The 12,842-nt window shown below is 44.5% G+C and overlaps 1 protein-coding gene across 17 annotated transcripts in view; it reads left to right on the forward strand.

The window, feature by feature from the left end:
• The window catches only part of LOC102939317 (myosin VIIA and Rab interacting protein), a 418,560-nt gene that overhangs the window by 343,652 nt on the left and 62,066 nt on the right, over positions 1 to 12,842 (forward strand). For all 17 annotated transcript variants that reach the window (XM_043540746.1, XM_043540753.1, XM_037890216.2 and 14 more), the window contains 3 exons: positions 2,864 to 2,961; positions 3,296 to 3,376; positions 11,573 to 11,722. In XM_043540746.1, coding sequence (XP_043396681.1) covers positions 2,864 to 2,961; positions 3,296 to 3,376; positions 11,573 to 11,722 — 329 coding nt within the window. The remainder of the gene's footprint in view (positions 1 to 2,863; positions 2,962 to 3,295; positions 3,377 to 11,572; positions 11,723 to 12,842) is intronic.

The raw sequence follows: 12,842 nt of genomic DNA on the forward strand, positions 1-12,842 counted from the left end.
TATAATAGGCATCACAGAAACTTGCTAGAACTATGAAAAGCAATGGGACACAGTAATACACATACAAAATATATAGCAATGACTGAGCAGGTTGTGCTGGGGGAGGAGAGGGGAGGTGGCATTATGTGCGAAAAACAGCGTAGAGTCAAATATAGTAAAAGTCTTAAATGACTCAAACTGTAACATGGAATCTCTATGGATCGAAATTCCACACTTGAAAAATAGGAGTATAGCAGTAGGAATGAACTACTGACCACCTGACCAGGATGGTGATGGTGACTGTGAAATAGTCAGGGAGATTAGACAGGTTACAAAAACAGAAAACTCAATAATAATGGGGGATTTCAACTGTCCCTGTATTGACTGGGGACATGTCACCTCAGGATATGACACAGAGATAAAATGTCTAGACACCATTAATGACTGCTCCTTGGAGCAGCTAGTCCTGGAACCCACAAGGGGAGAGGCAGTTCTTGATTAGGCCTAAGTTGAGCACAGGCTCTGGTCCAAGACATGAATATAGCTGAACCATGTGGTAAAAGCGACCATAATGTGATTAAATTTAACATCCTTTTGGAGGAAAAATATCAATGAAACCCACCACAGTAGCATTTAACTTCAGAAATGGGAACTACACAAAAATGAGGAAGCTAGTTAAGCAGAAATTAAAAGGAACAGTCATGAGTGAAATGCCTGCAAGCATTCAAAAATTGAAAGTCAAATCCTACTGAGGAAAATAGAATAGAACATATACTCTGGCAAGTCAAGTGTAAACGTATAATTAGGCAGGCCAAAAAAGAATTTGAAGAGCAACTAGCAAAAGACAGAAAAACTAACAGCAAAAATTTTTTTAAGTACATCAGAAGCAGGAAGCCCCCCTGTCAGTGGGGCCATTGGACGACTGAGGTTCTAAAGTAGCACTCAGAGAAGGCAAGACCGTTGCAGAGAAGCTAAATGAATTCTTCGCATTGGTCTTCACTGCAGAGGATGTGAAGGAGATTGCCACACCTGAGCCATTCTTTGTAGGTGACAAATCTGAGGAATTGTCCCAGATTTAGATGTTAATAGAGGAGGTTTTGAAACACATTGATAAATTCAATACTAAGAAGTCACTAGGACCAGACGGTATTCACTCAAGAGTTCTGAAGGAATTCAAATATGAAATTGCAAAACTACTGACTGTTGTATTTAACCTATCCCTTAAATCAGCCACGATACTAATGACTGTAGGATATCTAATGCTGATTTTTTTTAAAAAAAGGCTCCAGAGGTGATCCTGGCAACTACAGGCCAGTAAGCCTAACTTTAGTACCAGGGAAATTGGTTGAAGCTATAATAAAGAACAGAATGATCAGATGCATAGATGAACACAGTAGAGTCAACACACCTTTTGTAAAGGGAAATCATGCCTCACCAATCTATTAGAATTCTTTGAGGTGGTCAACAAGCATGTGAATAAGGGTGATCTAGTTGATATTGTGTACCTGGACTTTCAGAAAGCTTTTGACAACATCCCTCACCAAAGGTTCTTAAGCAAAGTGAACAGTCAAGCGATAAGAGGGAAGGTCCTCTCATGAATCCAGTAACTGGTTAAAATATAGAAAACAAAGAGTAAGAATAAATGGTCAGTTTTCACAGTGGAGAGAGGTAAATAACAGGACCCCCGAAGATCTGTACTAGGACCAGTGCAGGTCAACTTATTCATAAACGATCTGGAAAAAGGAGTAAACAGTGAGTTGGCAAAGTTTCCAGACAACGTACAATTACTCAAGATAGTTCAGTCCAAAGCAGACTAAAGACTTACAAAATGATCTCACAAAACTGGGTGACTGGGCAACAAAATGGCAGATGAAATTCAATATTGATAAATGCAAAGTAATGCACATTGGAAAATATAATACCAACTATACATATAAAATGATGGGGTTTAAATTAGCTCTTACCACTCAAGAAAGAGATTTTGGAATCACTGTGGATAGCTCTCTGAAAACATCCACTCAATGTGCAACAGCACTCAAAAAAACTAACAATGTTATGAACCATTAGGAAACAAATAGATAATAATACATAAAATGTCATAATGCCTCTATATAAATCCATGGTAAGCCTACATCTTGAATACTGCGTGCAGTTCGGGTTGCCCTGTCTAAAAAATGTATATGAGAATTGGAAAAAGTACAGAGGACGGCAGCACAAATGATAAGGGGTATGGAACAGCTTCTCTATGAGGAGAGATTAAAAAGAGTTGGACTGTTCAGTTTAGAAAAGAGAAGACTGAGAAGGGATATGATAGAGGTCGATGAAATCGTGTATAGTGTGGAGAAAGTGAATAAGAAAGTGTTATTTATCCTTTCTCATAACACAAGAACCAGGGGCACCCAATGAAATTAATAGGCAGCAGATTTAAAACAAACATAAGGAAGGAAGTACTTCTTCACAGAACATAGAGTCAGGCTCTGGAACTTTGTGGAGGATAGGTCCGTTAATGGCTATTAGCCAACATGGTCAGAGATGCAACTTCACGCTCTGAGTGTCCCTGAACTTCTGACTGCTAGAAGCTGGAAGTGGACAATGGGGGATGGCTTTTGATAATTGCCCTGTTCTGTTCATTCGCTTGGAACCATCTGGCACCAGCCACTATTGGAAGACAAGATTCTGGGCTAGATGGACCATTGGTCTGACCCAGTATGGCCATTCTTATGTTCCTATGCATCTTGATCAGCTTGCGATTGGTGTCTGGCTCTGCATCTCTGCAGTAGACTATACCAAAATCCTAGATCTAAGAATTACTGAAGCTGAAGAATCTTGGTCTGAATTTTGCAGCTCAGCATAAATGTGGGTATTTTGTTTGCTTTTTGACTAGGACATAGTATGATGGACACCCTAGCTGTGGCCTTACGTGTGGCAGAAGAAGCAGTAGAAGAAGCCATTTCAAAGGCAGAGACATATGGTGAAAGCCTGGTAAAAAAATTTAATTAACATTTAGCTGGCTTATATAGATCAGTTTTTTCTTTATTCAAGTAATAGTGGAAAGGTGAGTGAAAATCAAAGAAAACATAATGCAGTGATGAATTGTCTTACTGCATTAGCTAAAAGAATTGTGTGCTGTTTCTCTGAAAGTTATTATCAAGATAGCACGCATGTTCCACTTCAGAAATACAGGATATTCCAATAAATTAGAGTTACTTACATTCAGTTCCTTCTGCATGTTACTCATTTTTCTTTTTATATTGATCTTGTAAAAATACCACTCAAATGTGACTCTGTAGTATTTATAAATTGTATCTTTGTGCAGGACAAACAGAACGAGGCTTGTTATTTACGGGAACATAAGGAGGAGCTGATTGAAGAGCTTGCCACTACCATAGTGCAGAAGGTATGCGATGCAGCTTTGCTGTTTCAAATTGTATTTGGAATTTTAAAGGGCTAGAAGACAGCTCTGTCGTCTCTCAAGGTTTGATTTAACTCACGGAAGATGATGCATATCAGAAAAGGATTGAACGTGTATGTGTGGATGACAAGAATATCCAGGAGAGGAGCAGCTCAATGGAAAATATCCTGCCTCCTGCTGCAGCAGCTCCTGGGAAATTGGTCAGAAGACTTTAAAACCTATCCAGGAGAATCAAACCTGGACCATCCCAACCAAATTGGAACTGTTGGCAAGTTTGTCCAAAGCTGCCTGACGATGAGATCTGTTTCACTATAGAATAATTTCCCAAAGATCATTACAAATCAGACAGGGAAAAGTGCATACATACATACATTACAAAGAACTGTGCGAGTAATCGAGGGGAAAAATTGTTCTGAAGCGATCTGAAACGAAAAATTTTCTTGGCAAAACAAAGCACCAAAAATTTCATTTGGCGTCAAATGAAACATTTTGTTTTGATTTTAGGCACTTTTAACTGCTTTTTAAAATTAAAACAAAAGAAATTGGAAGCGTCATTGGAAGAGGGCAGGGGGAAAGCGTGTTCTCCTCTATAGCCTTGTGGCTAGAGCATTCACCTGGAAGGTTGTAGACTGGGGTACAGATACCTACTCTGACTGTATGGAGGCTTGCGTATTGCAGATGAGTGCCCTAACCACTGGGCTATTGGGTAACAGGTCACCGCCTCCTCCTCTTGCTGTTTTATGAATAGCACCTAAGTGCCTTTGTAAATCTAGCCTCAAAAAAAAAACTTCTGGATGAATCTCTTCAGTGAATTTGTGTCAAAAATATTTCACCAAGCTCAAGTATTACAGAGAACAATCCCACAGTGGCAGGGAGATGGATTTGATAATCTACTCAATCTTTTTTTGTCTGCAAAAGGAGTAGATTTTCAAAGGTACATTTTCAAACACTTAGGGGGAAATGAAGGTACCTATAAAAATATATGTAACAAATGAACAAAAGAGGAAGTTCACAGTAATGAATATAAATCAGAAACTAGCAATTACAGACAATTAATAGGGAAAGCAAAAGGACACAAGGGAAAATCAGTGGCTAACAGAGTTAAGGGCCAAAAAAAAGGGATTTTTAAAGTATATAATGAACAAAAGGAATCCTAACTATGGTATTGATCCATGACTAAATGAAAATGGTAGAATTATCAATAATAATGCAGAACAGGCCAAAGTGTTCAATGAATATTTCTGTTCTGTATTGGGGGGGGGAGGGGAACAGATGATTTGGTCATATCAGATGATGGTGAAACACTTTCCATTCCATTCCACTCAGGAAGATGTTAAACAGCAGCTACTAAAATTGAGCATTTTTAAATCAGTAGGTCCAGACAACTTACCAAGAGTTATAAAAGAGGGGGCCAAACAGATCGTTTAGTATTAATGTTGATTTTCAATACTCATAGAACACTGGGGAAGTTTTAGGAGTCTAAAAGAAAGCTAATGTGCCAATATTTTAAAATAGTAAACATGACTATAATCATTATAGTTCTGTTAGCCTCATATCGACTGCAAACAAGATAATGGAGCAGCTGACACAAGACTTGATTAAAGGAGGGTAAAATAATTAATCCCAATCAACATGGGTTTATAGAAAATAGAACCTGTCAAACTAACTTGAAATCTTTTTTTGACAAGTTTGGTTGATAAAGGTGCTAGGGTTGATGTAATATACTTAGGCTTCTCTAAGGCATTTCGTGTGGTACCATATAACATTTTGATTAAAGGACTAGAACAATATATAATTAACATGGCACATATTAAATCAATTAAAAACTGGCTAACTGATAGGTCTCAACATGTAATTGTAAACGGGGAATCATCATTAAGCACATGTATTTCTAGTGGGGTCACGCAGTTCTTGGCCCCATACTAGTTGACGTTAGTATTAATGACCTGGAAGAAAACATAGAATCATCACTGATAGAATTTTCAGATGACACAAAAATTGGGGAAGTGGTAAATAACGTAGAGGAAAAGTCATCAATACAGAGCAATCTGGATCACGTGATAAACTGGATGCAAGCAAACACTATGCGTTTTCATATGGCTAAATGAAAATGTATACATTTAAGAACAAAGAACATAAACCATACTTACAGGATGGGGGACTTTATTCCGAGAAGCAGTGACTCTGAAAAAGATTTGAGGGTCATGGTGGATAGTCAGCTGAACATGAGCTTCCAGTCCAACGCTGTGCCCAAAAGGGCTAATGCGTTCCTTGGATGAATAAACAGGGGAATCTCAAATAGGAGTAGAGAGATTATTTTACCTCTGTATTTGGCACTGGTGTGACCACTCCTGGAATTCTGTGTCCAGTTCTGGTGTCTGCAATTCAAGAAAGATGTTGAAAAGTTGGAGAGGGTTCAGAGAAGTGCCACAAGAATGATTAAAGAAATTGAAACTCTGCCTTATAGTGTTAGGCCTTGTCTACACTGGCAAGTTTCTGCGCAGTGAAGCAGCTTTCTGCGGTGTAACTCCCGAGGTGCACACACTGCCAAGCCATTTAGTGCGCAGAAACTGTGCAGTTGTAGCGCTGTAAAAAAAACCACCCCGACGAGAGGCGTACGGCTTTCTGCGCTGGGGCTACAGCGCCGCGGTGCCAGTGTAGACACCATGGCGATTACAGTGCTGCGATTGGTCTCCGCGAGGTGTCCCACAATGCCTGTTCTTGCCTCTTTGGTCATCGGTTTGAACTCCACTGCCCTGCCCTTGGGTGACCAACCATCAGCCCCACCCCGTACATTCCTTGGTAATTTTGAAAATCCCCTTCCTGTTTGCTCAGTGATGCGTGCAGTGTTCTCACTGCATCTTTCCAGGTGGCCATGCCTGCTCCACGCACCAGGCGATCCCCCTCTTGGAGCAATGCCGAGCTGCTGGACCTCATTGGCATTTGGGGAGAGGAGGCTGTCCAGTCCCAACTGCATTCCAGCCATTGGAATTATGATACCTATGGGTGGATTTCACAATGCATGACAGAAAGGGGTCATGACCGGGACACATTGCAGTGCAGGGCCAAAGTGAAGGAGCTGCGGAACGCCTACCACAAGGTGTGGGAGGCAAACGGCCATTCCAGTGCTGCGCCCATGAGCTTCTGGTTCTACTAAGAGCTGGATGCGATACTCAGTGGCAACCCCACCTCCACTGTGAAGGCCACTGTGGATATTTTGGTGGCTCATGGGCCAGTTGAGAGTGGACTGAGCCAGCAAGAGGAAATCTTGGACGAGGATGTGGAGTGGGAGGGGGACCCAGAGGCAGAGGATGACTCGGAGGTCAGAGATGCATGCAGCCAGGAGCTCTTCTCTGCCCCGGAGGAAGTTAGCCAGTCTCAGCTGTCGGATCTTGGTGAAGCACAAACAGGACAGGAGGCCCCTGGTAAGTGGCTTTGATTTTGGGAAGCACTGAAGCGAGTTGAAGGGATGGCAGGTTTGTATAATTTTTGGTGGTGCCCAGAACAGGTCCAAGTCCCATCAACCCATTCACCTCCACACACACACCCCTGCCTAAGGCTCTGGGAGGGAGTTTGGGTGCTGGCTCTGGGCTGGGACAGGGGATTGGGATGCAAGGGGGGGTGTGGGCTCTGGGAGGGGGTTTGGGTGTTGGGTGCAGGCTCTGGGCTCAGACAGAGTGTTGAGCTGTGGGAGAGGATGCAGGACATGGGGCTGGGCCAAGGATGAGGAGTTTGGGGTGCAGTAGGCAAGTGTGGGGCCAGGGAGGAGGACTTCCCCCAGCCATCTCCCCACCGGCAGCAGCGAGCTGAGGGGGTGGGGGGACCGTCTCCCCGGCCACCACAGCACAACACTCAGCCAAGCCCCCCTCGGCTGCTGCTCAAGAGGTCCGGCCAGGATAAGTCCCCCCCATCAAAGTCACCTGCCGGGGCAGGCTGCCATGCGCCTTCTCCCTCCTCAGGCACAGCAGCGGCCTCAGCCTGCCCCCAGCGCCACTCCCTTGTAAGTGGGAGTGGCCAGCGAGGGAGCACAGTGCGGAGCTGCAGGGGGCAGCCAGGGATGCTCGGGGGAGGCACAAGGGAGCGGCAGGTGGGGCCGGGGGAGGCGCGTGGGGGTGGCAGGTGGGACCGGGGGAGAGACTGGGCCCTGAACATTGGTGGAGTTGGGCCCCCCGGGACCGGAATTTGCTGGAGCCCGGGCACCATGGGCCCATATAACTCGCCACCCCGGTGAGTTGCTGGGGGCAGGAGCGTTGCAGAAAGCAGGTTTGTGTCTGTGTGATGCACGTACAACCACCTGCCTAGTCTGAGCGGCGGAACAGGGTGTTGATTGACTCCCTCACTTTACAGGAATCTGCCTCAGAGATCTCCACGAAACTCTCATGGAGATACTGGGCAATCCGCTGCTGCAGGTTCTTTGGCAGAGCTGCTTTGTTTCTTGCCCCATTAAGGGTAACTTTCCCACGCCACTCTGCCGTGACAGGGGTGGATGGTCCATTGCTGCACATAGGCAAGCTGCATAAGGGCCAGGGTGGAAGCCGCAGTCTTGGAGAGGACCCTCTCTTGATTCCCTGCTCACCCTCAGCAGCGAGATATCTTCCATAATGAACATAGCCTGTGGAAAATGTGGGGACAGTAATTATTATAAGGCCCCCGTACAGTGCTGGCTCTCCCCAAGACCCATGTGCCCAGTATACAGTATGGTCCTGGAACACTGATTGCCCCTGCGGTTACTCGCCATTTTGGGGGTCTTGTGGCTCATGTGTGCTTGTCTGGTGTCAGCCAGTTAGTGACAGGTATGTGAATAGTGGCTGTGTTTTAAATCACTGAATCAGTGTTGTTCGTGTGTTGCAAACATACTGCTTCTGTAAAATGTTGCATTTTGGCTTTATAGATATGACCTTGGGAGCCCAGCCTCCCTCTTTGTTATCGCTGGCTGAATGGCTGCGTAGAATTAGAAAGCAGCCATGAAAAAGTAAAGAGGACTTTCTTCATGATGTCATGATGCACTCCGCGGCTGAAAAACAAGAATCAAAGGAGTGGCAGGACAGAGAGAAGAGGGACCAAAAGGAGGATGCGGTGTGCCAGAATGAAGCCATGGAGCGGCCCTTAAAGGTTATGGAGCGCCAAGCAGACACACTCCAGGCGCTACTAGCACTGCAAACAAAGCAGCTCCGCACCCACCTTCTCCTGCAGCCGCTGTCGCAAAACTCTTTCCCACGCACTCCCCAGACACCGCCAACACACTCTTATCAACCTCCTGGCTCCAGTCTGTACCCGCTGCATTCCACTCCTCCCCCTTCACAGTCCAGCCATGCGGACTCCCAGTACCCACTGCACTCAACACCCGTCCCTCTGCAGTTTTGCCTTGCTGAAATATAGTACACACTGCACTGTACTCCAAAGGACAAGGTTGCATATGATATCTGGCATACACAAATCTTTAACCACCCCAGGACCCCAACTTCTCCTGGGACCCTCCCTTCTCCCACCCCTCACAGTGCTGATGTGTTTTTTTTGTTTGTCTCTGTCCTCCGGTTGTTGTTTTTTAATAAAAGAATTGTTTTGGTTTGCAAGCAATCTTTATTCCAGTAATTGAAAGCAAAGAGAGCCCTGCAAAGCAACAGGCAATTTTCTTAAACCTTCATAGTGCATCCTCTGTGCCAGTCACAATCACCTCCTAGCATTACAAGCACTGCACTCCCGAGCAGAGCAACAAATATTCCTGGCTTTCAGCTTCAAATTGCTGCCTCAAGGCATCCCTGATCCTTATGGCCTGGCGCTGTGCCCCTCCAATAGCCCTGGTCTCTGGCTGTTCAAATCAGCTTCCAGGTACTGAGCCTCAGCGGTCCAGCCCTGAGTGAAGCTTTCACCCTTCCCTTCACAAATATTATGGAGCGTACAGCACACGGCTGTAAGCATAGGAATATGGTCATCAGCCAGGTCCAGACTCCCATATAGGCAGCACCAGCAGGCCTTTAAAGAGCTAAAAGCACACTCAACAGTCATTCTGTACTTGTTCAGCCTGTTGAACCACTCCTTGCTGCTGTCAAGGTTCCCTGTGTATGGCTTCATAAGCTACGGCTTTAAGGGGTAGGCAGGATCTCCCAGGATCACAGTGGGCATTTCGACTTCCCCTATGGTGATCTTCTCATCCAGGAAGAAAGTCCCTGCTTGCAGCTTCCTGAACAGGCCAGTGTTCCGAAAGATGTGTTCGTCATGCACCTTTCTGGACCAGCCTGCGTTAAGGTCCATGACATGCCCACAGTGATCCACAAGCGCCTGGAGAATCATAGAGAAATACCCCTTCCGATTAATGTATTCGGTGGCTGGGTGGTCTGGTGCCAGAATTGGAATATGCGTGCCATCTATTACCCCTCTGCAGTTAGGGAAGCCCATTTATGCAAAGCCATCCAGAATGTCACACACGTTGCCTAGAGTCACGGTCTTTCAGGGCAGGATGTGATTAATGGCCCTGCACACTTCCATCAACGTGAGTCCAACGGTCAACTTTCCTACTCTGAACTGGTTAGCAACCAATCGGTAGCAGTCTGGAGTAGCCAGCTTCCACATTGCAATTGCCACACGCTTCTCCCATAACACGGCAGTTCTCCTTCTCGTGTCCTTGCGCCGCGGGGCTGGGGCAAGCTCATCACACAGTCCAATGAACGTGGCTTTCCTCATCTGAAAGTTTTGCAGCCACTGCTCGTCATCCCAGACGTGCATGACAATGTGATCCCACCACTCAGTGCTTGTTTCCTGAGCCCAAAAGCAGCGTTCCACTGTGGTCAGCACCTCTGTGAAAACTACAAGCAATCTCGTGTCATAGCTACTACATGTGGCAAGATCAATGTCACACTCCTCTTGCCTTTGTAGTTTAAGGAATAACTCCACTGTCACACGTGACGTGTTAGTGACAGCGAGCAGCATACTGGTCAACAGTGCGGGATCCATTCCTGCAGCTTGAAGAGGCAGAGCTTGCAGTACACAAATTGTTGAAAGATGGCGCCAAATGCAGACGGAAGCCCAGGGATTGCTGGGATGTGAAGCAATGTATCATAGGACATTGGGACGGGACCCAGGATGCCCCGTGACCCCCTTCGCCTTCCCACAACTCTTAGTGACAGAAGAGGAAGAGATGCTCTGTGGGATAGCTGCCCAGAGTGCACCGCTCCAAATACCACTGCAAGTGCCGCAAGTGTGAACACACTATTGCACAGGCAGCTAACAATGTGAACACACAACAGTGGTTTCCCTTCAGTGCTTTCTGAGTGGCGATGTAGCTGCCAGTGATGTAACTCTGCCAGTGTAGACATACCCTTAGACTCAAGGAGATCAATCGGTTTCGCTTAATGAAGAGAAGGTTAAGGGATGGCTTGATTATAGTCTTTAAGTACATCCATGGGGAACAAATATTAGAAAATGGGCTCTTCAGTCTAGCAGACAAAGGTATAATATAATCCAATTGCCGGAAGATGAAACTATACAAATTCAGACCGGAAATAAGGTGTACATTTTTAACAGTGAAGGTAATTAACCATTGGAACAATTTACCAAGGGTTGAAGTGGTTTTTCATCAGTGGCAATTTTTATATCGAGATGGGATGTTGTTCTAAAACATATGCTCTTTTTCAAACAGGAGTAAATTCAGGGAAGTTCAATGACCTGTGTTATGCAGGAACTCGGACTAGATGATCACAGTCGTCCCTTCCAGCCTGAGAATCTATGAATCTAAGAAAATGGTGCTTAAGCACCTAACTCCCTTTAAAAGTCCATAGGAGTTAGGTGTGCTTTTGAAATCTAGCCCATCTCCTTTATTCTATGATTCCATACCAATATGCATCTACTTATGCATTCTTATTCTTAGAAAATGTATACTTGGCTACCAGATATAGATCACATTGTCAGTACCATTGGTGGGGTATAGATTTCCATATTGTTTTAATTCAGTTCTGGTGTTCCTACAGATATTCAATAATGACTTTATTATCTTGCAAACCTCTGACTTCAGATAAGAAGAAATAAGTGCGGGTTGTGAAAATCAAACTTGAATTAGCTGGGGCCGAAGCTAAAGGAAACTCTATTCCACGCTGTTCATCTTGACACAGCCAATGCATTTTGAGCCATATGGCTCTGGGCAGGACTTTCCAGTAACTTTTTTTTTTTTTAATTTCAACCCTACAGATTATAAGAAAGCAAAAAAGTAAAGCTGAGCAGGCGGAGGCTGATTTTGATTGGCCACAGTCCAGAAGCAGCGGTCTGGCATCTGTTGCTGTTTCAGATCAGAGCATGCTGACTTTTCCAGGCAGTCGCAGGGGATCCTACACATTGTGGGTGAGTGACCAAACTCAACCATCTAAATTTTCTGCTGCAAGAAATTGGAAAATAGAGATAGGAGAGATGGGTGTGCTGACTAGAATGTTAAATGCAGATATACAAAGCATGAGCATTAAACCCAAAGAGTAAATGTTGTTTGCATACCACAATCTGATGAGCAGGTGAGATGTAGGACCCTTGGCCATTCCTGTCACACTACCTCTCTCTTTCAACACGCTCTATGCCGGCTTTATGTTAGTGAAGCTTTCCTCTTGCAAGAGGAATGTTCTCGTGGCCATTTTTGTTAAGTTTTCATCCACTTGGCACTGACGTAGCAGAGCACAGAATGCAGCCCAGGGAGTTTTTTCATTATCATCAATCATCACAGCAAATAGTGGGGGAACAGATGTTGTTGTGCCTGGATGGTAAATGTTAAGGATCATTTTGAAAATCCCCACTCTCGCATGGCTGCCCCCACTTTTCTTTCACGGGGTGAACAGGGACTGTGTTCTAGAGTATCCCCTGGATTGAGAGAAATGAATAAGTTTCAAGCTAGTCTTTTCCAATGTATATTCTACTACTTTGTCCACTGAAGTCAATAGGATCCTTTCCAGTGATTCCACTGTGCTCTGGATCAGCCACACAAGGGGTGGGTGATTTAAACCATAATATTGGGATTCTTGTCTATACACACTGAGGTGTGCAAAAAGGTACAGACACAACTTTATGCCTACATTTTTTTCATTGCAGATCTTGAGCCTCTTTTTTGCAGTGAAGACCTCCTACTATATTGGGGAATTTTTGTGGGGGAGGGGGCGCAAATTCTTAATGTTCACTGTTAAGTAAAAACTTGTGTTAGTTGCAGTGGAAACAAGATTGGATCCTTGGTGCTTTTTTCTCTAAAATAATTTTTGAAGCTTGGTTTGCTATATTTTGATTCTGTTAAATGTTGTTTCTTGTTTTGTGAGCTGTTAACACAACTCTAAATGTTGATTTTTATTTTGTTTCCTAGCTCTCTAAACAAATGAACTAAACACAGCTGTAGAGTACCGTGTAGGTCCCATGTTCTATTACAAGAGTGTTTTCCCCTCCTTTTGCTTATTTTCTCATCAAAACATCATTAGTACCTGCTAGGCAG

Source organism: Chelonia mydas, chromosome 2 (assembly GCF_015237465.2).
Source record: "Chelonia mydas isolate rCheMyd1 chromosome 2, rCheMyd1.pri.v2, whole genome shotgun sequence".
In the NCBI taxonomy this organism is placed as follows: Eukaryota; Metazoa; Chordata; order Testudines; family Cheloniidae; genus Chelonia; species Chelonia mydas.